The sequence below is a fragment of the Podarcis erhardii genome, assembly GCF_964252035.2.
Source record: "Podarcis erhardii genome assembly, chromosome: 12".
NCBI lineage: Eukaryota > Metazoa > Chordata > Lepidosauria > Squamata > Lacertidae > Podarcis > Podarcis erhardii.
In genome coordinates this window covers 23,902,705-23,928,824 of record NC_138513.1, presented here as the reverse complement: position 1 = coordinate 23,928,824, position 26,120 = coordinate 23,902,705, and the positions used below count along the sequence as shown (strand labels likewise).

General features: G+C 42.8%; 1 protein-coding gene across 7 annotated transcripts in view; it reads right to left on the bottom strand.

Moving 5' to 3' along the window:
- The window catches only part of DYNC1I1 (dynein cytoplasmic 1 intermediate chain 1), a 201,890-nt gene that overhangs the window by 99,170 nt on the left and 76,600 nt on the right, over window positions 1-26,120 (bottom strand). For all 7 annotated transcript variants that reach the window (XM_081882077.1, XM_081882078.1, XM_081882073.1 and 4 more), the window contains 4 exons: window positions 19,494-19,583; window positions 7,507-7,669; window positions 5,744-5,843; window positions 1,922-2,047 (listed from right to left, as the gene is read on the bottom strand). In XM_081882077.1, the coding sequence (XP_081738203.1) occupies window positions 1,922-2,047; window positions 5,744-5,843; window positions 7,507-7,669; window positions 19,494-19,583 (479 nt within the window). The remainder of the gene's footprint in view (window positions 1-1,921; window positions 2,048-5,743; window positions 5,844-7,506; window positions 7,670-19,493; window positions 19,584-26,120) is intronic.

Below are 26,120 nucleotides of genomic sequence, written 5' to 3'. Positions count from 1 at the left end.
TGCAATATCACTGCAAACGATGTTAAAATGGAGCGCCGGCTGCTCTGGAATATAGAGGGCAGAAGGAAATTTACGTGGGTGGGAAAGCACATGTTGCCAGCTGGAGGAGGAAGTGGTACACCACACTTACTTCATAAGTGTGAGGTTTTTATAAACGAACTCTCTTGAGGATTGTTTAAAATAGACAGAAAATGACACACAGTCTCCAACTGGGCTATGTTGTTGTTTTAAAAGATTGCACGCATTCTATAAACATTAGCGTGCTTCCTTGTGCTCTTTCCAAAAGGCTATATTTTTAACCTGAACCTCTTCCGAATGGTGGGCAGTTGAGTCACACAGGAGTCTTCAGCACAGTACAAAACAAACCGCTTTACCTTTTTCCAGAAGGGTAGCTGTGTTAAGACTGTTGCAGCAAAACCTGTGTTATCCACCAACCCTTGCGAGCAACGACTGATGATAAAGCAGTTATCACTGTCTGTATTTTTTTCTGCATTTCCATTTCCTTCTGACCTCGATGTTGACCGTCTTTATTCTGGGGCCATGAGTATATCACACAGAGATATACACATGGCTGGGACACAGAGGTCGGAGGGAAATGAAATGCAGAAAAGTACAGGCAGTGATCATGACATAATTAACATTATTAACTCAAGATAAAACTTCATGCATCTGAGGAAGTGGGTGCTAATCCATGAAAGCTTATGTCAGCCTTCTCCAACCTGATGCCCTCTCACACATGCTCGAAACACAGGAAGCCGTCTTATAATGAGTCAGAACATTTGTCCATCTACCTGGAGATGCAAGGATTCTGCTCTGCCACAGAGCTATGACCCTTCCTCCAAACATAGGAAGTTGCTGTATACTCAGACTATCAGTCCATTGAGTTACCGTATTTTTCGCTCTATAGTATGCACTTTCCCCCCTCCAAAATTGAGGGGAAATGTGTGTGCGTCCTATGGAGCGAATGCAGGCTCCTTGGCTTCAGTGATATCAACGCGTAGCCTCCGAAGTGCAGAGGGAGCGCTCCCTCCATGCTCTGGAGGCTTCGCGTTGCTTTCGCTGAAGCCTGGAGAGCAAGAGGGGTCAATGCGCACCGACCCCTCTCGTTCTCCAGGCTTCAGGCAGCTATCCGCAAGCCTTCGGAGCACAGCAGGAGTTCCCCCCGCGCTCCGAAGGCTTGCGGATAGCAGCCTGCAGCCTGAAGCCGGGGGAGCACAGCGCCAACTCCCGCTGCACTCCCTGGGCTTCAGGCAGCTATCCGCAAGCCTTCGGCACGCGCCCCCAGCCCCGCAAGCTCCAGGAGCGGCAGCAAGGCTGCGCGCAACCTTGCTGCCACTCCCGGATCTGTTCTGGGGGCTGGGGACGGGGGAAGCTTGGGCTTCCCCTGCCCCAGCCCCGTGGCTAAAAATGAAGCGAAGACAGCGAGTGGGATCCATCCCGCTCGCTGTCTTGGCTTTTGCCAAAGCCGCGCGCAGCCTCACCTGGCTGGAGAGGTTGCGCGTGGCTAAAGAGGAAGCCAAGACAGCCAGCAAGATGGATCCCACTCGCTGTCTTGGCTTCTTTGCTCTTTGGGGCTGGGGGGATTTTTTTCTTTATTCCCCCCCCCTAAAAACTAGGTGCACCCTATAGTCTGGTGCGCCCTATGGAGCGAAAAATACAGTAAATGTTGTCTACATTGACTGGCAGTGACACTCTAGAGGTCTAGGCAGGGGGCATTCTTAACCATATCTGAAGATGTTGGAGATTGAACCTGGCACTGTCTGCACGCAAAGCAGATGTTCTACCACCACTAATGGGTTGCAGACCACTAAGGGGTTAATGGAAGTTGCAGTCCGAAACATCTGGAGTGCACCAAGTCGGCAAAGGTTGACTTATGCCATAATAAATTTGTTAGTCTTTGAGATTATCTTTATTATCTTACCTGACAATGAAAAACATACTCGGGGGTTGTTTTCTTAAATTTCATGTTCCAGACCAAGGCCACGCCATCAGGTTCATGTGGAGCATCTTCGTTGTTGTTGTAGGAAGCAACCATAAGCTCCGGGTACTGTGCAGATAAAGAATATGCTATTGGATTTCAGCATGCAAGGGGGAACAAAGTTTTAGCTCCTGAGAAAAATCAGAGGAGTTCGAAACAAAATAGAAGATAGAAAGAGGACAACAAATGCCAGTGGGTCACCCAAAATGAGTAAGAGAGAAAGAGAGAAAGCGTGTTTAGTATTTCTGAAATGCATTTTGACCATTTTATCTACAGGGGAAATGCAGCTGGAAAAATCCCATTGCAGGAAATCTACTCTACTCTCATAACTAACAGTGGTCAATCTTACAAGATATTGTATTATACCAAGTTTTAATTTATTATCTGCATTGTTATCTGCCCGGGAGTCTATTTTATAAATAAATAAATAAAGATTACTTGGTTAACAAAAGTATGTGCAATGTCTCTTTTTTCAAGTTGCATTTTCTACAGACCCTAGAGTCTATTTTGATCCTTTGATGCTTACCTAGGAGTAACAGCCACCAAACTCAATGGGGCTTATGCTTAGGTAAGTGCATGTGTGTGTGTGAGAGAGAGAGAGAGAGAGAGGGGGGGGGAGTAATTCCACTCTCAAGATAAGAGTATAAAATAAACGTGTTTTATCATTATTTTTTTTTCATTTAAAATGTTTGAAACTCGCCTTTTCAGACAGACCACAGACATACAAACAACAACAACATGGCTTACAATAAAAAGCATGGGCAAAAATATACTGAAATCATAAGATGAACAGCAGCAGAAACGTCAGATGCACACTGGGAAATAAAACAATACAAGTGCAAGTTTAAAAACCATAATAAAAACAATGGATGGTTTTTTAAAAAAACAAGTAGCTGAAGATCTAGTACCATTTAAAAGCCACTGGAGGCACATAAAAGGTAGGACTCCGTAGGCAGGATTGTGGGGGAGAACGCCATTCATCCATCTTTATTGACTTATAAAAACATTTATCTATCACCAACTCATATAAAGTATCAGTTATAAAGACAGCATAAAACGATTTATAAAATAAACATAAAAATACTAACTAATAACTGAAATGACTGTTTCTACATGTCTCCTCAAAGGTGCATCTTGAATCCCATGGGGAGACTACCTGGCGTGGGGTGGAGGTGGGTTGCAGGCAGCAGGCCAGGATAAAGGCTAGGTGGGTCTTTTGTGTGTGTGTGTGTTTTAAAAAACAGTTTGCTCCTCACATTTCAGCAGTATTGGACATCTGTTTTTAATGTTAACAAAAGCTAATGGAATCGTAATGTCTAAGCTATGCCTTTCATTTCATATCAGGATTGCCAACTTTTTTATGGCAGAGCTCTTCTGCCTTTGACAGCTGCACAACAAACAGAAAGCTAGCCTTCATGACAGGAAAAGCTTTAGTTGTTTAATTTGTGCTTATCACTCAAGCATTAAATAACATTTGAGCAGGAACTATTGTAGTATACAGATAGGGTTGCACGACATCCTTCAACAAGGTCAGTACCTATAATTTCCTCATGTGAACAAGCCAGACTGGCTCCAAAGATAAGGGGGCCTTTGGCAAAATGTTATGTGATGGGCCCTCTCCTATGTAGGTGGGCCTCAAAGGGCTAACCTGGTTCCAGGCAGTAACAATATTGGGGGCAATTGATCTGATGTTAGCAGCCCAGGGTTGCTTGGGAATTATTTAAAGTAAAAAGTGTGGTTTTGAAAACTGTGACTGAAATGGGCAGTTTTGAAAGGTTCAGTCCACCATATTGATTCAAAATGGCACCCAATTTTATCCAAACATTGAAATAAACCTGCTTCTTGATCTCATGAACCATCACACAAAATTTGGTTGTGCTATCTTTCCAAACGGAAAGTGAGGAGACAAACAACTTCAATTAAGGCAAAATTAAATTTTACAACTTTCCTAAAGTTACAGTAGAAGCATAATTCTATCCACCATTCATCGCCATCATGGTGATGCTCTGTCTGTTGCGCTCTCTCTCTCTCTCTCTCTCTCTCACACACACACACACACCCTTTCTAGCAGAATTCCATTCGGCTTGATTTGTGTGAATTCCAGCATGCCTTTGATAAACTGTGCACTGTACAGTGTAATGTTATCACAGTGTGCTCTGATGCCTCTGTCCTACTTAGCTGTCTTTTGCACTCCAGAGGTCAGAGGTCAAAGCACTCCCTTTGACGTAATGCACAGTGACACTGAGAGCAGTTAAGGTGTACATCCAAGAGGAATAAAGCTTCGGAGGAGAGAAGTTGAGCTGGGGCCACCCCAGAACAAAGCAACAGGAGACAGAAACATGCTTGTGCACCTGGGGGCACGAACAATTACATTTTTTGGCAGTTGCCTTCCAGTTGACTTTATCTCGCTGTCCCGGGAATACAGTAAATGCTGCTTGTTAAAAACCTATCAGATAAGAATTCCATGTAATTTCCAGCTCCTTGAACAGCCTGAGATAAGTGTTTCCTCAGGCTGCTTTCCCAGTTCTGAACAAATCCACATATGCTTACTGACCACCCACGTGCCAACGCATACCTGTTGCAAAATGGATTTGATTAAGACGCATAGATGCTTAAAAAAATTCCCTTTAAATATAGCTGTGGTCATATCTCATAAGCATATTACTCCAAGGTCTGCATTATCTTCCTCAAGCAAGCTATAAGTTGGAGGTTCGGACAACGTATTTATTGAGCATTCATCCTGATACGCTTGCACAAAGCTTACATGGAGGTTAGATTATATCTATTAAGCATTCGTTCCAATTTCTTTGAAGGGAGGTTATATGACAATGAACATTCATCCTGCATTCACCCTGGTTTGATTGTGGGCTGTTTATACACCTTCCCATTACTCATTTGTTCATCCCACACTTTTCAATGCATTCCCCCATGACTTTTCTAACCAGAGAAAGTCCATTTCCTTTTAAAAGTGGATTTGTTGCACTAGGGTGACAGAGCACCTTAATTCACTGTGATTCCACAAGCCTTATTTCCCTGGCATGTGCCTGAATACCAATTTAAACAGTCATGGCTTCCCCCAGAGAATCCTGGGAAGTGTAGCTTCTTAAGGATGCTGAGAGAGTTGTTAGGAGACCCGTATTCCCTTCACAGTGCTATAGTTCCCAGAGTGATTTAACAATTGATCACTCTGACAACTGTAGCTCACGCAGGGAATAAGGATCTCCTAGCAATGCTCAGCACCCTTAACAAAGCACAGGATTCTTTGGGAGAAGCCATGACTGTTTGAAGTGGTACGATACTGCTTTAATTGTATAGAGTAGATGGAGCCTTCGACTGATGGCGGCTCCCTGACAGAGGTCTTTCACATAGCATACTACCCAGTTTATCAGTCTTTTAAAAATGGAGATATAATACCAGGAGTTGAATCTGGAACCATCCACATGCAGGGGATGTATTCTACCACTGAGGCAAGGTTCCTTTATCAAAGTCACATGGTATATATACAAATTGCAGAGCGACTTTGGCTTGTGGCAAGTGCAGTGACATGTTTTATTTTGCCGCCAATCTTGGGCCATTGAATATTATGGCATATAACAAATCTCCCTCAGACAGCAGCTTGCCATGCAGCATTTGTGGTATCGGGGAAAGTGGTTCAAGAAACAAGTCTAAGAGCTTGGAACTAGTAGCACTGTTTCGTTTCGTTTTCAGACTCTGCCAAATTATGTATATCCAAAGTTGGTGTGCTTTTGTAAACACAAATCTTACCTGAAGGGACCAATCCATGCAAGTGACAACCCGGTGCTTAGACCAGTGCTCATCGTAGAACTGACGGTTAAAGGAAAGGTTAGCTCCAGCTTGGACATCTCTGTATGGGTTTGAAAAAGAGTTACACTTAAAGTTGTGGTTGGTTTACAATTCCAGCCTTGGCGTCAGCAGCTGGCATGCTAAGGTAGGTGCTGAGGCTCCAGTGACCCAGTTTGTGCCCACCACAGATGACTCTTTCCCTGGGCTCTCAACACTTGGCAGCTGGTTCTGCAGACCTCCATTTTGATTTTCCACAACGCCCTGGAAAACGCATAATGTCAGGTCCCCCAGGGCATCGTGGGAAATAAAAATGGTGGATCAAACGTAAGAAGGGACCCAACACAGGGCACTTTGCCCAGGTCTCACTTTGCACAATGCCAATTGTTTTAAAAGATTTCCAATCATTTATTTCCCCTACTATGTTTCGTTAGCTAGTTAGTGTCTTGGGACATCTTAAGACTGTGTCTTCTCTCCAGCCCACCCTGAAAACTATTTTGTCTGAAGTAAAAATGGAACGGCAAAAAATATTTCCTCTTTAACATAGTAAATCCATCCCTGTGTCAGTGTATGCCTACTGTGTCAATGCTGTGCCTGACCAATACCTCATGTTGTCCCCAGTGCAAATCCACATACATTATTCAAGGCGTATAATTGACCCATGTGGCAGAAGGCCTGAAGCGACACTGGACACTTCAAAGCACCTGCATAGTTGTCTCTTTTTTTAGTTTGTTGCACCTGACTTTAATTGTGAGTAAGAGTCAACCTAACAAGACATTCCATACTGTAGGCTTCATGAATGAAGCTTGAAAACATACCACCTCCAGCAGGTAGCAGAGGGCAGTAAAAATATTTCCCGCTGCCCCTCTGGAGTGGAATGTTGGTATTCCACTGCATATTTTGGAGCTAAACCCAGGGCCGTAGAAACCACCTCCAATGTGGAGCCAAGCCCACCTTAAAGGATTAATTTTTTTTGTCTGTAACTAGAAGCTTCACATTAAGCCAACTATCTCCGGAAGAGGAACTTTAAGGGTGAACAGATGAATCATATTATACACACTCTCACACATTATAGCAGCTATCTGTTGTGCATACAATACTGCACCGCCACAACGTTTTCAACCATAAAACATCTTGGGCGCCTTGGCAGGAAGGTGGTTTATAGAAATGTCATAAATACATGGATAATAAACACAAGGGTTCGATATAGAAGAATGCATTTCACCACTTAATCTAATTATCGGTCTTTAAAATGTATAAATTACTGGAGTTTGACACTCTGCCACGGAAATGGGCAAGGTCAGGCCTGGAGTCCGAATGCAGCCCTTGATGGCTCTCCATCTGATCTTCAAGACTCACCTCAGGCCATGCCCTTCAAAGGCCCTACTCTGAACCCTCCCTGACTGCTTTTGCCTGGCTGTAACCTATTCTTGAATTATGAGAATGCCTCTTGCCTGCCTAGATGGATGGCAAGATGTGGATGTGCATGTGAAGGAACCTCTGGCTTTTACATGGCAGGACAATATCATACTTTTGACATTGGCCACACCCACGTTCATCTCTGGCCACACCCACTACTAGCATATGGTTCCCCCCAGGAAGGCTGCGCATGAGGGAATGTGTGTGCCTAGGACTGAAAAAGGCTCTTCCCTCCCACTCTAACACAAATAGTATCCATTTGTTTGTTTGCCTTTTATCATGTTGAAAATAATAAAATAAAGACTGACCCATCTTTCTCTTCCACATCTCTGCCACCATAGTCAAAGAAAATGTCAGAATCTTCAGCTAGCGCTCTCTCAATCACACGTATCGTCCGGTCAAAAAATATAAGGAACTCTTCTGAGTGGAGAATCTGCTGCTTTTCTTCCTCTGTCAGTTCCCTGGGAGGAGCTTACAAAAGCATATTGGCAGCGTTAATCCCACAAGGATTTAAATATCTCCAACTGAATTAAACAAAGTCTTCAGGAAAGAAAGGAAATATTCCTATGAAAGTCATAGCAACGTTGGCAGGGTCGAGTGGTTTGCTTCCTTCTAAAGAATCGCTTCTGAATCCTCTCTAAATGGACAGCTACGTAATCTTAGAATGCAACCTCTATACAGAAGGTAGCCTATATCGTGCATATTTATTATTCCGGAAAAGAAAATACTTAGGATCCAAAATAAAATAAACCCCACGTTCAGATTTCAGGAAACGTTTTTGACGGATGTATGTTGCAAAACTGAACTTGGAAAAGCATTTAACGGCATTTCACAAAGAAGTGCTCTTTTAACACAGAGACCAGTTTCAACCGAAGCTTTTAAAAAACGTTCTCAGCCTATTAAAAGGCATGCTTTACTTCACTGTATTTAGGTTTTTTAACATGAAGACATAGGACCCTTCTAGAGTAGGGTTCATTTGGTTTCTTCCATGTGTACTCTTTCTGTAACAAGTCACTGGCACGATAATAGCGCATTAGTGGTGGCTTTATACTGGATCATCCACACATCATACTGCTTTATCAGTTGTTCTGCGACGCTTTCCCAGTGTTAATTGTATTATTGCCTTCTGTGGGGGTGGGGGACATACTTGTGCTATAGTGCATGAAAAAGTGTGAAACATTTGTGGTTTGGAAAGCTACAGAATTTAAGCAGGAAACTACAGGGCACGAACCTATTGCAAATGAAGCAGTGTGATTGCTCCAAAACCTCTGCAAGTACAAATGGTATTGAAAACTTGATTGCGAATAGCATCTCCAGTAACACCATGAGCTCAAATCATCATGAATGTTCAATCAAAAGGGCATCTGGAGGGGCCCTTAGGCCAGGATCTTAAGGGCCAAAAACAGATGCGGGAATGTAGCTCAGTGGTAGAGCAAGTGCTTTTCATGCAGAAGGTTGCAGGTTCAGTCCTTGGCCTCTCCAAGTGGAGCTGGAAAGATCCCTATCTGGGATGCTATTTCTAGCAGATGTCATTGGAGAGGAAAAGATCCATGCCTACTTCACGAGAGCACACAACTTTCTTCTCTTATGCTTACCACTTCCTGAGATGATTGAACATGATGGGTTGTTTTCTGGTCCCTTATGTTTCCCTCTGCTGCAATAAAATAAAATGCCTTCTGTGTAGAAGTTTACAAGCCAATAAAATGAAATGAAAAGCAGCATACAGCAAGAAGGCAGCTCTTTCCAAGATTTAACCAGATTATTGTTTTCTATGAACATCTGTGAGATGCAACTATTCCGAAAAGGTACAGAGTGGCGTTCTTGGCGAAACCCCGTAACAATGGAACCTTATTCCCACTGGGAGCCTTCTAGGCCCAATTTTCTGGCAGCGTTAAAAGACCTTTCAATTTAAGCACACAAGAAAATAGCAGGTAACCATACTGGTCCATGGGAGGGGAGGGGTGTGTGCAAAAGTTAACAGTAGGGTAATAGGTTTAAATGGCTTTACTAGAGCCAACTAAAACATCACAAAGTAGTGAGAAATCTTCCTCAGATTTCTCTGAGTTCCTCAGAACTCAGAATGGATGTTAAAATGGAGAGTGAGGGTGGATAAAAAGATGTTCCTAGGCATGGTGGAAAAGGTCCAGTCTTCAGCTTGTAAGAGGAAGTAGAGGAGATTTTATTAGATGACAAAGGTTCTGTAGAACTGAGGTGGCATCTTCATCTTACAAAAAAAACTGCCTAAGACTTTTCTTTACCAGGTTCAGGAACATCATTTTGGTTTGCTGTTGCTCTTATTTTTACTATGTATTTTGTGGTTTTTATATTGTAATTTTATGTTGTGAATCGCCCTGAGATCTGAGGATGAAGGGTGGTAGACAAATTTAAGTCAGGGATGGTGAACCTCAGCCCTGAAGACCAAACGTAGCCCTCTAGGTCTCTCTGCCCAGCCCTCAGGACTCGTCCTAGGCCACACCACCTCTCTATAGGCCTTGACTGGCACTCCTGGAAGGCCCTCCCCAACAGCCCTGAACTGTGATCAAGCTTCTTGCTTGCCTGCGTAGAATATATCCTACTATACAAAGTGAATTGCTCATACATCCATTGCTCCACTCAGTTTTTGCGCTTTTGGCCCTACCCACCATATAGGACTCACAGAGAATGTGGCCCTCATGCTGAAAAAGGTTCCCCACTTGAAAAAGTTTCCCCACCCCTGCACAATGTCAAACCATGGCTTAGTATGAATACACAGGGACCAAGAGAGGAGATCACAGTCATTTTGGTTCTCCTTTTCTCCTCCTTCTACTGTGTTGTATGACCAATGGCCAGAAGTGAAGGGAGAGCCACATAGGTTCCTGATGCTCATTCAGGTGACCCTACTGCTAGGGATGGAATGACCTGCCAATTCTGGTTCTCTTTGTTCCTCATTTTTCCAATCTTAAATCCAGTTCTTTTTTAAAAAGAAATCCTCATGAAAATTCACCAGCATTTTAGTGTGAATTTCTCCTAACAAATACATTTTTATATATAATTTTGACTAACGTACAAAAGTAACTTTCCCTGATATGGTGTGGTTTTATATGTTACTTCCACTAATATCTTCATTTTTATGCAGCCTTTCCCCTAATATATGCATTTATGCAAACAATGCTTGGTTGGAGAACTGCATCACAAAATTCAGACAAGTGTGAATTTTGAAGGATGGCTAAGTTTCAGTTTGCATATTATTTCAGGAAGTGCAAATTTGATAGATTTGGTTTTAAATGTAGTCTGGATAAAATACCTCCTCTATCCCTACCTACAGTAGATGTTATCTTGTGGTTATTTTGGATTCTTATGTTTACTCAGAAGAAGTTCTATTGTGTTTAATGGTGCTTTCTCCTGAGTATATGAGAACAAGATTGCAGCCTTAGCCTAGCTTTGGGGTGGGAAGTAGAAGAAAGTTTGCAATTCTTCACCCATTTTTAAAATATGTGCAGAGGCTGCAACAGAAGCATAAAATATGATGGGTTAAAAACCAGGTCCTATTTAAGACTTTGGCAAAACAGCCTTTTATTTCACTGGAGCAATGACTGCATGCAATATGTAGCCAGAAACCACAGGGAACTATCTGCTATACATAAACACAAAAACATAATTGTTTTAGACAGTGTAGCAAAAAGTAAATGAGAAAGAAAGCCAGAAGACTCATTTATTACATTGCCCTAAAAAAAAAAGAGAACAAGATAGCACTATGCCAACTCAGAATTTACATGATATTTGAAAATCTCATATTGTAGTTAGTCTAGGTGTTATAAATGTATCTAACACACATAATTACATGAAACAAAAAGAGGGGTAAAGATGCACTGTCTTGGATTCAAAGAACCGAGTGTAGTTTTTTGCACACTCGTTGAGACTTTGCTACCATTCTTCTTTATTAATTTAGGAGAGTTCTAACCAACAGCAATTTGAAAGTGGGCTACAACTAAAACCGTTTCAAAATTCACAGTGCAATTATTCTTTTTTAAAGGCAGGATAAATCACAATTAGCCAACTTAAAAAAACACGAATGTTGGCATTAGATCGCATGGAAAGCCTGGGTGAATAACCAGGTCCTGGGCTGTTGTCTCATGGTGCTGCCATGTCACAGAGGAAGAGAGACTAAAGTTTGGGTGGCGCCACTGAGAAGGCTCCCGCCTGCCACGTTGCCAAAGATGCCACAGCCAAACCAACTCTGCTGGTAGATTTCAACAAATGGGCAGATCTATATGAGAGAAGGCATTCCTTGAGGTGTCCAGGCCCAAGTTGTATATGGCTTTGTCAGTCAGTGCAAGTACCTTGAACCAGGCTCGGTAGCAGATAGCCAGTGTTGTTATTTCCAGATTGGTGATATATGTTTGCAGTAAAGGTAAAGGTAAAGGGACCCCTGACTGTTAGTTGTGGATGACTCTGGGGTTGCAGCGGTTATCTCGCTTTATTGGCCGAAGGGGCTGGCGTACAGCTTCCGGGTCATGTGGCCAGCATGACTAAGCTGCTTCTGGTGAACCAGAGCAGTGCACAGAAACGCCGTTTACCTTCCCGCCAGAGCGGTACCTATTTATCTACTTGCACTTTGACGTGCTTTCAAACTGCTAGGTTGGCAGGAGCAGGGACCAAGCAACGGGAGCTCACCCCGTCAGGTGGATTTGAACCGCCGACCTTCTGATTGGCAAGTAGGTCACCCTCAAAGAAACATGTCTGCCACATTCTGCACTGGCTGCAGCTTCCTGAACAGCCTCAGGGGCAGCCCCATGCAGAATGCATTACAATAGCCCAGGCTAGAGGTTACCATGACCCAGCAGGGCAAGGCTCTCCCTGTCCAGGAACGGTGCCATGGTGGTCGTGAAGTCCCAGGTTGGTGCAGTCAAGGTAGCCTCAGCGTGAACGTTGAAGCCTCCCAGAACGATTGTGCTGGGATCCCTCCAGCATCATGCCTGAGACTGCCTCTGCCACCTCGTGTAAGGATGCCCCTGGGCAGCAGGTTGGGTGGTATACCAGCAAGTCTTTCTGGTCCAGTGTTCGGTACAATTCCTCAAGTCTTGCACTGGAGCAAAAAAGGTAAAGGAGATAGGATTCCTAGGGGTGGTGGTGACTCCTGCCCCAGACTTCCAGGTTGGGCTGGCCCTGCATCAAATACCCAGCTGAGCAGAGCTGAGTCAGATCAACTCCTCCCACCTTGTACAGCCAGGTTTTGGTACTAAATGCTGAGTCAGGACCCTCATCCACAATCAACCGGAAGTGTTCAAGCAGATCAACCAGAAATATTAATAGTCCTGCTCACTTTACTAAAATTAAATGTAGATTGAAGATTAAATGTAGATTGAAGATTGTCCCTATTTTGAAAAAGGGGAAAAGAGAGGACCCAAATAATTACCGCCCAGTCAGTCTGACATCAATACCAGGGAAGATTCTGGAGCAGATCATTAAGCAAACAGTCTGTGAGCACCTAGAAAGGAATGCTGTGATCACCAATAGTCAGCATGGAATACTGAAAAATAAGTCATGTCAGACAAACCTGATCTCGTTTTTTGACAGAATTACAAGCCTGGTAGATGAAGGGAATGCAGTGGATGTAGCCTACCTTGATTTCAGCAAGGCATTTGACAAGGTGCCCCATGATATTCTTGTAAAGAAGCTGGTAAAATGTGGTCTTGACTATGCTACCACTCAGTGAATTTGTAACTGGCTGACTGACCGAACCCAAAGGGTGCTCATCAATGGTTCCTCTTCATCCTAGAGAAGAGTGACTAGTGGGGTGCCACAGGGTTCTGTCTTGGGCCTGGTCTTATTCAACATCTTTATCAACGACTTGGATGATGGACTCAAGGGCATCCTGATCAAATTTGCAGATGACACCAAACTGGGAGGGATGGCTAACACCCCAGAGGACAGGATCACACTTCAAAACGACCTTGACAGATTAGAGAACTGGGCCAAAACAAACAAGATGAATTTTAACAGGGAGAAATGTAAAGTATTGCACTTGGGCAATAAAAAATGAGAGGCACAAATACAAGATGAGTTACACCTGGCTTGAGAGCAGTACATGTGAAAAGGATAGCATCTAGATCAAGGGAAGTAATAGTGCCACTGTATTCTGCTCTGGTCAGACCTCACCTGGAGTACTGTGTCCAGTTCTGGGCACCACAGTTCAAGAAGGACACGGACAAAACTGAAAGCTTTTGCAGATGACTTGGTATTAACATTACAGGAGCCAGTCTCTAGCACTAAAAGAGTGCTAGAATTAATTTCTGATTTTGGTCGGGTGGCGGGATTTAAGCTGAACAAGCAAAAAACTAAGGTTCTAGCAAAAAATTTGACAACTACAGAAACAGATGAGTTCCTGAAAGAAACAGAATTAAATGTGGTTTAAAAAGTAAAATATCTAGGGGTGTACTTGACCTCCAAAAATTTGAATTTGTTTAAAGATAATTATGAGAAATGTTGGTCAGAAATTAAAAGAGACTTGGAAATATGGTCAAGATTGAAACTTTCCTTGTTGGGCCGGATAGCAGCTATGAAGATGAATGTATTGCCGAAAATGTTATTTTTGTTTCAGGCCCTACAGATCGTGGACAAAGTGGAATGTTTTGGAAAGTGGCAGAAGGATATTTCCAAGTTTGTTTGGCAGGGCAAAAAGCCCCGAATAAAGTTTAAAATACTAACTGATGCGAAAGAAAGAGGGGGATTTGCCCTGCCAGACTTGAGGTTATATTATGAATCTGCAGCCTTCTGCTGGTTGAAAGATTGGATCTTATTGGAAAACACTGATGTCCTAGATCTGGAAGGGTTTGACAATGCTTTTGGGTGGCATGCATATTTGTGGTATGACAAGGTTAAAGTTCACAAATTGTTTAAAAACCATATTGTCAGAAGAGCAATTTTGATGGTCTGGACAAAATATAAGGACTTATTGGAGAGTAAGACTCCGAGGTGGCTCTCACCAGTGGAGGCCAAGGCACGTAAGAGACTTAACATGGAAGCCTACTGGCCTAAATACTGGGAAATAATTGAAAAAATTGGAGACAATTGGAGGCTGCTGAGCTTGGAAAAATTGAAAAACAAGGTGCGAGATTGGTTGCATTATGCTCAAATCCAGGAGGTTTTTAAAGTGGATAAAAAGGTTGGATTCCAGGTGGAAAAATCGAAACTAGAGACAGAACTGTTAGAGCCAAAAAATAAATTACTTTCGAGAATGTATAATTTGCTGCTTAAATGGAATACACAGGACGAGACAGTCAAATCCGCCATGATAAAATGGGCACAGGACTTGGGGCACAACATTATGTTTGAAGACTGGGAAAGGTTATGGAACACCGGAATGAAATTTACGGCATGTAGTGCCTTGAAGGAAAATATTATGAAAATGATATACCGGTGGTACATGACCCCAGTCAAACTTGCTAAGATATATCACCTGTCTGATAACAAATGTTGGAAATGTAAAGAGGCGGAAGGGACATTCTTTCACCTCTGGTGGACTTGCCCAAAAGTGAAGGCCTTTTGGGAGATGATTCATAATGAACTAAAAAAGGTACTTAGATATACCTTACCTAAGAAACCGGAGGCCTTTCTTCTGGGCATTGTGGACCAGAGAGTACTTAAGAAAGACAGAACTTTTTTTATGTATGCTACCACAGCAGCAAGGATCCTGATTGCTAAGCATTGGAAGACACAAGATTTACCCACGCTGGAGGAATGGCAGACGCAGTTGATGGACTATATGGAACTGGCTGAAATGACTGGCAGAATCCGAGACTTGGGAGAAGAAACAATCGAGGAGGATTGGAAAAAATTCAAAGACTATTTGAAAAAACATTATAAGTTGTATGAATGTTAAAAAATGCTCTTTTTAGAAATTCTTGCTTCAGCATTGGTAAACTAATGAAATGGAAATTAAGGTACAAGAAGTTAAAGGTGGAATAATGAAATAACTTTATTATGTTTAAGTTAAAACATATAAGATTTGGATTATAACAGCTTTGAAATTAGGAAACATGATAAAATGAAAGATACAATAAGTCTGGAAATAAGTTAACAAATTGCTGATACTTTGTATTACAGAGAATGCAGGGTTTGGAGGATGTGGGGAAGTCCAATAGATGGAAAAAAGGATTATGGAAATTTGTAATCTCTCTATTGTATTTTTCTATCTATGCCTTTATTTCTTTTTTCTGTACTTTATAAACTTAATAAAAATATTATAAAAAAAAAAACAAGAAGGACACGGACAAACTGGAACATGTCCAGAGGAGGGCAACCAAAATGGTCAAAGGCCTGGAAACGATGCCTTATGAGGAACGGCTAAGGGAGCTGGGCATGTTTAGCCTGGAGAAGAGGAGGTTAAGGGGTGATATGATAGCCATGTTCAAATATATAAAAGGATGTCACATAGAGGAGGGAGAAAGGTTGTTCTCTGCTGCTCCAGAGAAGCGGACACGGAGCAATGGCTCCAAACTACAAGAAAGAAGATTCCACCTAAACATTAGGAAGAACTTCCTGACAGTAAGAGGTGTTCGACAGTGGAATTTGCTGCCAAGGAGTGTGGTGGAGTCTCCTTCTTTGGAGGTCTTTAAGCAGAGGCTTGACAACCATATGTCAGGAGTGCTCTGATGGTGTTTCCTGCTTGGCAAGGGGTTGGACTCGATGGCCCTTGTGGTCTCTTCCAACTCTATGATTCTATGATTCTATGATTCAACGGTTTTAGGGATTTATTAGAGCAATGGTGTTGGCAAGATGGGCTAGCGAGTTTCATAGTGTTACTAATTAGTATTTTGTTTTCTAGGGAAAAACCTATGCTCGTTTTTAAAGTTGCACATATACAGAGCATTTTTATTCACATTGCTTCTTAAAATGAGATGTTGGTGTGACTTGAACGATCCGAGGTTCTTTTAAGTTAAAAGGAAAAAGAAAAGAAAGTTCAGCTCCCTGAGCTATAACGAGTTTTTAGCCCAGAGCAAATTTTTATGGCTGGGTTATAAAATCCTTCAAAAACAAGATTCATAATGGAAGTGCTGACACAGGCTTCAACTGCTATACAGAAGTGTGAATGGCGCCGCTATAATATCTATTAAGGATTCTTTAAAAGTTGGGATTGGGGGGGAATAGTGTCTCTTGCTTTGCATAAAAAAGAAAAGAAAAGAAACCAGAGGACTTTATGCCAACATAAACATGCATTTAACCCATTATATACTAATTTGCAGGAAAGCCCTTAATTCTGAATAAGCATTGCAGAACCCAGTACCAACAGGAAATGTTAGTCTAAATTCCTGTTTTGCCTCTAACATGTTTTTAATCACTTCCATGAAGCGCGCATGAGGGTTACAAAGTCAGAAAAGGAAGGGATTGTATGAGGGAAGCAAATGTGATTATGCGATAAAAACGAGAGCAGAGAAAAATGGAAACCTTCGTAAGGAAGACTCCTGGTATTGGTATTTTCTCTTAGTTATTTCTCATGCTCAGGCTGCTGTCCTAGTCACAGTTGCCTGGGGGTTAAGCTGCCTTCAACTCTTTGGAACTGACTTCAAAGTTAATGTGAGCAGGGGGGAAAGTTGGTTGCTTCTAAAATCGTGTGGCTTGGCCTATGCGGTAATTCCAATAGTTCCAGAGCTAAAGTTGCTTAGTCTTGAAGGAAAGGCACTCTGCACATGCTCAGAGAAACACAGGAAGCTGCCTTACACTTAAGTCAGACCACCACTGGTGCATCAAGCTCAGCGTGTACAATGATTGGCAGCAGCAGCTTCCCTGGGTTTCGGACAGAAGCCTTCCCCAGACCTGCCTGGAGACGTCGGCGAATGAACCTGGGACTTTCTACATGCAAAGAAGATGCTCTGTCACTGAACTACAGCCCGTCTATCTTTTTTTTTATGGTTGCTGATTCATATGATATGAGCTCAGGCCTTCATAACAGAAGCCACAAATGGTTCTATTTTAATTTGCAATCAATTCATTAGGAGCGCCGCAATTAGTGGACATTTGGCGTTTCACCTGTCTCCTCAGAATGACAAAAGTACCTTTTAAGTGTTTATGCTGTCAGTCTCAATTCATTCTCCCTCCCTCCTGCTCCTATGATATTAACACTCTCGCAAAGTGCCGTCATATCTGAGTCAACAACCGTGCTTCCTTCAGAATTCTGTGGTTTGAGTTCCTCAAAAACTGTTACTATCGAAAACCCGAAAAAACCACCCTATCCAGCTACCCTTTGCCTCAGACCTGGCTTGACTAGACAAGAAGAGGAGCCAGTGGCAACATGAAGCACTTCTCCTAGACTAAACTATAACAAAGAAGGAGTTGATGTTAGTTATGGCTCTCCTTCAAATTCAACAACAAAAGTATACAAAGGGCGCACTTGCAAGCATGCGAAAAAAAGCCCACTAAAATAAATATATATCTTTCAGGAGTCTATTTAGTTTGGCTTTTAAAAGTATTCGCGCATAATCCACAATGTCGCCTTCCAGAGATATCCAAATTAGGGCTGCTTTTATGTGGCAACAGGAGGAAACATGACACAGATCTCAACCAAAATTGAACGGCGGATACCGTATTTAACGGCATTGTTCTTGCTGCTTCCTAAGCCTGCTTGCTTAGCCTGCTGGTACCAAAGGCATGCGTCAAAGTGGGGGAAATTTGCTAAATGTCAGTTTAGATGGATGGATTTCACTAGTGCCCCTCCACCCTAGTTACTAGTGTTGAAGGTTAAAATAGGGAACGCAGGAAACTGCCTGATATCTGTTCAATTTGTCCCTTTGGCCTAGTATAGTTTTCACTCTCTCTTGATGGCTCTTTGTGGTCTCAGGTGGAGGTCTTTCACATCACCTGTCACCTTAAAAAAAAAAACCACTTTGGAAATGTCAGGACTTGGACCTTAAAGCTTTTTATAGCAGTGAGATGAAAAGGAAAGGTCTTCTGAACCATTCATAGTTGTGTAGAAATGGAAGTCATAGCAGGTGTTAACTGGCACCTATTGAATTTACTGAAGGAGGCCCATGGCTCAATGGTGGAACATCTGCTATGCCTTAAGAGGCTTCCAGGGTCAATCCCTGGCATCCCTGCATATGCCTGGTTGAGAAACCCTCCCTGAATCCCTGGAGAGACACTGCAAGTCACTTTAAATGATACTGAGCTAGATGGAAAGATGGTCAGTACACAGCCACTTCCTGTGATCCATCAACTGTCAAAGGTGCAGGAGCCCTGCCTTCTTTGGAACATAAGAACGTAAGAAGAGCCTGCTGGATCAGGCCCATGACCCATCTTATCCAGCAGCTTGCTCTCACAGTGGTCAATGAGATGCCCTTTGCCTCTAGCCACTTTCTATATGCAAAACATGCACCTTACTGAACTACAGACCATCCCCAGTCTCCAATGCACCCTGAGCCCTGTTCACTCATTCTTTCCACCTACCCACATGTAATTACCCTTGTGCGAGGGGGAGGGGATGGGGGTGAGTCCATTGGAATACCCCCCTGCCACAGTTTCCCCATTCCTGAAGCTCACCCCTCCCCCCTCAAATAGGCATCCATAAGATTTAGAACCTTGATCTTCCAGGGTTCTTAATTACGTGGAGAGCCTATTCAAGGAGGGCAGGCTCTCTGTTGTAGCTATTCAGCCCCCAACATATACATGGGGGGAAACAACTGGATGACACAGGGGGGGCTGCCCTGCTTAGCTGACCTCCCTATGTCTAAGTCACTGCCACTGGGGAACCCTTGAGAGTCAGTTCTCTATAAACAATGTCTATATTGATTACATCTATATCCTGTCTTTACTCCAAAGAGCTGATGCTAGTCTACATGGTACTCTCTCTCCCTCCCCCCCCCCCCATTTTAGCCTCCGAAGAACCCTGTGAGAAAGGCTTGGCTGAGGGACAATGACTGGTCTAAGATCACTCAGTGAGCTTCATGGCTGAAAGGGGATTCGAACCTGACTCTTCTCCATCCTAATCTGACACTAACCGCTACTCTGCAAAGGGTTTCTTGACTTCTGTCCAAGTACAAATGTGTCAAGACTGCGTTCCTCTAACCGTTCTTTGGCTGCAACCCTAAACATGTGTACTAGGAAAGAAGTCTAGCTGAACTAAAAATATTTAGGGCTGGACTGTACATCTATTCTTAGACATAAGAGCCCTAAAGGTCTGCAGAGGTCACAAGCAAGGCAATACCAATGTTAAAAGCAAATCCTAGAAAGCAGTAATTTTCACTTCACCTGTTGGCATGTATTAGCACACTGCGCATGGCAGTCTTTGGTAGATGCTTCAATAATGTCCACATCTACGTACCTTCCTTCACGTCTTGCTTCTTTTCTTGAGTTTCTATCTCAGAGTCATTCTGTGCTTTTGGTTCAACCAATTCTTCATCATCTTCATCCTCTAAAGAGAAAGAGAAAAGAAAGGAGGAGAAATTGAGGGGGGGGGAATAAGAATTCCAGGATATGCCAAGATTTTCTTCAGTGCCACTTTTGTGCAATAGACAAATGGAAAAGCAACAGCAAAAGTGTAGCATTATTTGACTCTGCAGAAAATGTAGATAGTGCTTTTATTCACAACTCTTTGACTACAAGTATCACTTGTTCAAATTTCATTTATCTGTTTTTTTTTCCTACTTTTTATCTTGAATAGGGACTTCTCAGTGGTGTTTCCTACCCTATGAAATTCCTTTTTAACAGAGAAATGGCTCCCTCCTTTGGTTCGTGCTTTTAAGAACGTTTTAAAAACTTATTTTGGCTTTTAATCGAAAGCTTTTCTTGCATAAGCTGTTGCTAGGGTTTCTGTTGGTGTTTTGCTAAATTTTATTAGCCGGCTGTCCTATTGAGATTCGGATTGTATCTTTTAAGCTTGCTGTTTTTAATGGAATCGTTTGTTAGATGTACTTTTAAATATGCATTAAAACAGAACTTGTTTTTAAATAGATTTTATGAGGAACGGGGATGGGACAGGCTTAGTGAAACCATTAAAAGTGCTGTCACCTAGCCCTACTCAGTAACAGCAGTGGCTGGCAGGGGGGAGTTGCATTGTTTTACCAGGCTTCCTAACATGGAGGTCAGTGTCAATAACCGAAAGCAGGGGAAGTGGCAGGAAGGTCAGTGCATTGCAAGTGCAGTGGTAGGAGCATATAATTGGCTCTGCTGCTGCACCCAAACTGTGCCAACCTCCCTGCTGCCTCCCTCTCCTCCTCTTGCTTACCAGCAGCACCTTCACATTGGAAAGTAATGTAAGCAATGGAACCCTTCCATACTCTATAAAAACCACACCTCTAAATCAGGTGAGACTACAATCAGTTTACTTGCACTGCAAACTCGAAAACGGCTGCAAACCAGCACTGGGGATTGGGGACTGGGGAATGGGGCTACAACAGGGAAGACAAAGAAACGCAATGGTTTGGGCAGGATGATGGAATTCTCATGAGTGAGCCAACTCTAAAGGAAAAAGAGTCCTATGAAAAACTCTGGAGTGTCTTATACAATTACCTGTTCATGCCCAGTTGAGTCTCTGGAGTCACACTGCTCCAACAACAGCCCACCAGGCCACATCACAGCAAATTATTTTTGAAGCTCTGCAAAGTTAGAAAATCCATTTGTGATGTGTGCCGGCATGGTGGTCTGCTGTTCAAAGAAAATAACCCTAAGGCCGCAATCCTACTTACTTAAGGAGTAAACTCCCGTGAACTATGCATGATCTGATTTGGAGTGGACGTGCATTGGGTTAGTTCATTAATTCTGTGTGAGAGCTCTTGGGTGCTTCTAAGCTTTCTGGAGGTAAGTGTGGTCCTTGCATTTGTTCGGTTATTTGCCCACCAAAGTCCAGAAAAATAGCTTGCAAATATGCTGAAGCAGAAGTATGAGAGACGCTGGCTGCCATAAATCTGCAAGATATTCTTGAGCTAGTCACCTGTTCCATTCTGTTCCCTGCAGCAACTTTCCATCTCGGATGACTTAAGCTTGACTTTTTCTCCCCAGAGGCATCTTTGCAGCCAGCAAAGCGGAGCGGCAGGGGGAGAAAAAGGCATACGCGTTTCAGCTTGGCAGCTACCCTACTAATGGGACACCTGTTATTTAAACACCTCATTTCCAATTCAATTCTCACCAGATTAATTTGTCTTTTGACCTACAAGGAAGGGTTAAATAGAATCCTGACCCCCAGGTCAGATGCCACTGGCAAGCAAACAGGCATGGCACAGTTCTGAAAAGTCATCACCACTCGATTTGGAGAACGCGGCAGCCATGAGATGCATTTGGGAGCTTTAAGAACAGTTCAGCATTAATACGAATTTAATGAGAGCTGAAAATTGACACATGTCAGCTACCACTAACAGATGTTTCACTGGCCTTTCTTGACCTATGCAAATCTCTCCACTCCTGCTTCTCCTTCTCCCAAACCCCACTCATGGAGTCTTCCTTTTCCTGTCATTTGTGTCGCGATGGTGTTTGCCTTAAGCTACAAAGGGCCTGAACATCCAGGTCAATGTACAGCTCCACGAGGGTGATGAAAAGGACCCAAAATGAGAAAAAGCCACAGAAATCAAACTGACCAGCTAGAAGCACCCATAGGGCACAGTTCGGGAGGGGAGAAGGATTGCTTTCCGTGTGGGAGGTGCCAGGTTCAAAACAATGCCCTGACGTGCCCAGTTCAAAACAATCACAAATAGAAAGTCTACTGCAGGCGTAGGCAAACTTGGCCCTCCAGATGTTTTGAGACTACAATTCCCATCATCCCTGACCACTGGTCCTGTTAGCTAGGGATGATGGGAGTTGTAGTCCCAAAACATCTGGAGGACCGAGTTTGACTATGCCTGGTCTACTGGGTGGGTGGACACTGAGAACTTGAAAATTCTCTGCCTGTCTAAGTAGAGAGAGTACTGGTGCAGATGGACCAAAAGTCTGATTCTACAGCCAGCAACATCAGATGTTCATATATAACTCAGCGCCTTCTTGAGCTCTGGTTCGCACAGTGCACATGCATGCATGGCAGTAGTGTGGATAGTAGCTATAAAAGTAGGAAATTCACGCAAGCAGTGAATACATAGTTTAGCACTGAGCTGCAGGTCTCAACCATGTGACCCCAGTTAACACAAGAATCGGGCCTGACTTTTCACACATATCAAGAACATGTGTGTATGGAAGGGAAGGCCATGGAAGGCCTTTGTCCTCACCATATTCACATCCGTTGGCCTACCAAGCTGTGGCAACATCGTATGATAATATACTGTACTTCCTGTCAAATAGATTAAAGTAGTTTGCATACTGAAAATGAAGATATTGCTATTAATAACAATATTAATAATAATATTGGTACTGTAATTTAAATAATAATAATAAATTTTATTTATATCCCGCCCTCCCTGGCCAAAGTCGGGCTCAGGGCGGCTAACATCAGATACATAACATTAGCATAAAATGAAACAATAATTAAATTACCTCCTAAAAAAAGTATGTGAAAGTTTTCAGTGTGCAAGTTACTTTACTTTCCTCTCCTTTATCTGACAGAAAGTCTTCTGGTTCATTAGAACTTATTTCCAAGCAGGTTTGCAAGAGGAAAGTCTGAGTTGATTTTGATGTATAGTTTGTACACAATCTGTTTGGGGGTGGTTTGGGGGGGGATTCCAAAGTCATTTCCATCTACTTGCTTGGCAATCATTTATCTAATGTGATTGGCTTTTTCAAGTTAGCAAACTTGTGACCATTGTTCTAATTTGTTGAAGGTCTGAAATGCATATATTTTTCATGGCACGTAAACCATTTCTCTCCCTGCTGTGATTTTCCATGGGGATTGGATCTCATAAGTGAAGCATATTTGTGTGCATTGGTAATAGACCATCTTTTATAACTTGATTTTGAGTCATTACCAAGAGTCTCCCATATCTGCATATACTATCCATCAGTTGGCTTTAAGTAATCCTTAATATGTTTCTGTTCAAAATGGGGAGGGTCCCTGGTGGCCAGAACAATGCTCCTATTTAAACTACATGCTAGAGATTCTTCTAAGAGACCTGTCTGCCTTTCACTTCAAAGGGATGGATTTATAACCAGGTTTTCATCTCTAAAAGAAGAAACCAACTTCCTATACTGCTTTCTAAATTGCAACCAAGCTTTAGAAGTTGCAGCTTATTCCAGTGCGATCTATTGCACTATGTTGGGAGATACCCACAAAGATTTCTAGATGGTCATCTGCCATGGATACTTTAGATTCCTGCATTGCAGAGGGCTGGGTTAGATGACCCTCGGGATCCCTTCCAACTCCACAAATCTACGATTCTGTGATTCTGTAACCCTATAACTGCTCCTATTATTCCACACACATTTCATAGAACTCAGACGAGTCAACAAACAATGGGCCTGTCAGGAGTAAGCATGGACCAATGGTACCAAATAGTATGGGAAACAGCCTTACTAGAAAAAGTAACCAATAAACTGAAACTGACACAGGGACAAATAGAAGAAGACGTCTTCACCCCGGTATGGCTCCCCTTTACCACACACACAGCCCAACAAGACAACGACAAAAATCCACCAACAGCATACAAATCAATATGGCTAACCTGGTCCAAAACACCCACCCACCCCACTCACACTCACACATGAAAACAAAGACCACCACAGCCGACCACAAATGAACAACCGCACCCTAGGCCAACCCCAACCTCTCTCACCACCAAAGGAACACAAGTGAACAGAAGAGAACCTGCACAAGCAACGCTGACACCAAACCCTACATATAGTAAGCAAAATAGAAACATCGCTACCCGACCCCACCCCCCACCATCTTCCCTCCTCCACCTCTTTCCCCTTTTCTTCCTAATGTCTCAACAAATGAAACTGATTTGTTAAATTGTTACATGGGAGGTGGAATATGAGAGAGAGACATTGCACACACTTTTGTAAATCAAGAAAATCTTTAATAAAATAAAAACAAACAATGGGCCTTCTAAGCTCTTTGTTCCAGAAACCCACGATTGCTCCTTTGTCCTAAGCCATGGTTTGTTTTCATATTACATGCAAACTTGGCCAAATTAGGCTTGGTGCTGATCATGGGTGTTATAATGACACTTTATTATCATATGGAAGTGGCGAATATGGGTCCTTACCTGGATGGGGCAAGGTCAGGGCTGCACAAGCACACCAGTCAAGTCAACCCAGTGCTCCTGCCAGCCCCATCCAGGTAAGTGGCAGTGATTCCAGTGTCAGGAGGGGGGCTCCACAGCACCAACTCACCATACCAGCTGCTCTTACTACCATATAAAGTGTGAACAAAAGACATGGATGTAGCATGCACATGTAAGCAAGCTACCAATCAACCAAGTTCCTTCACAGAAATTGCATAGGTTCCCAGTTACATGTGTCTGACGTTCAGCTTCCTGTTTCAACAACAGAATGACACCAATGGCTTCCCATAAGGCATAAAATGTAGGGCTGCCTTAATCCACTTACTATATCTGAATTTTAACTGTGTCCCCACCAGCCTAACATTTGAGATAAGTATCGCTTCAGCACTAAAATGCCCTCTTCCAATTCAGTTACACTACAGGAGAAAAATGAGAACATAAAGGGGAAAGAACATTAATTATCAAAATTACATCCCTCTTATAAATTCCTTGAAAACAGTTTTCATGCTTCTTCTGGTGGTATGCACACCATGAGCTACACTTATTTCCCCCTCCCCAACCCCACTGTTAAAAATAAAAAAAGTATTTTCATTGGGACATGTGGTTTTAGTTTTTATGTAGTTGCGCTCTCGTTGTTCAACCAGTTTACTAAGCGGCTAAATATTCGTCTAAGATTTATGTAAAGCAGACCCCCCTCATTGCTGATATATGCACTACCAGCTCAACAGCTATGGCATCTGTTGCTCCCTGGAGTTCGAGATTTACACCTCCTTGGATTTGCACCTCTGAGGCTAGTTAAGAGATCATAACTCCTGTGTATGGTTTTATGTATCAAGAGCCATGCTGAATTAGACTGACAGCACCATGTTTCAATCGGTATAATTACAAATGATCCCCCTCCCTTATTAATAACACACCTTTAAAACAATGGTATGTTAGTAAATCGAAACAAACTATGGATCTTGCGCTGTGAATTAGGGCTGTGTTTGGCGGGTTAGGAGGGCAAAAGTAGAGTTGGCTACATGCTCCAAGACCAAGAAGCTGTGGAAAGTTAGCAGAGAGTGGCTTTTGCAAAGGCTAGAAGTGGGAAGGGAGAAAATGGGTGCTCTTTAGCTTCCACAAAAGCAAGTGTCTTTTGGAGGTTTTCATTTATTCATTATTGCAATTATATCCAACGTTTCCTCCATAAAGCTCAAAGTGGCATATTCAGTTCTTCCCCCCCTCCCCATTTTATCCTCACAACAATCCTGTGAATTAGGTTATGCCAGGAGAGTGTGACTGGCTTAAGGCTACCTGCTGAGCTTCATGGCTGAATGGGAATTTGAACCCTGGTCTCCCAGGTCCTGATTTAACAGCCTAACCAGTACACGTCACTGGGTCTCCATCTTCAAGATAAATACAGGCCTCATAGAAGCCTCCAGCTTGGTGCAGTCTGGAATCTCAATTTGGGCCCCAAGTTAAACCCATCTGGTGGCCAACACACCCATTCTAAAGACCATCATGATCTTGCTTGACCTGAGACACGGTCCTATTTATTATATTTTTATCTGCACAAAATTCAGGCTGGCACATATACGATGCCCCTCTATGTTACCCTCAGTGATATAATGGGACATTTAAAAAACAGACCCCACAGTTCCCATAATGCTCTTGGAGCAGTGCTATCTCAGGTGTGCTCTGTGGGAAATTCAGGAAACAGTTGAGAATATATATGGCTGGATCTAGACTAACAGTGCAGTTCTAATAATGACTTCTCAGTAGTAAATCCCACTGAATTCAGTGGGGCTTACTTCTAGTAAGGAGAGGTA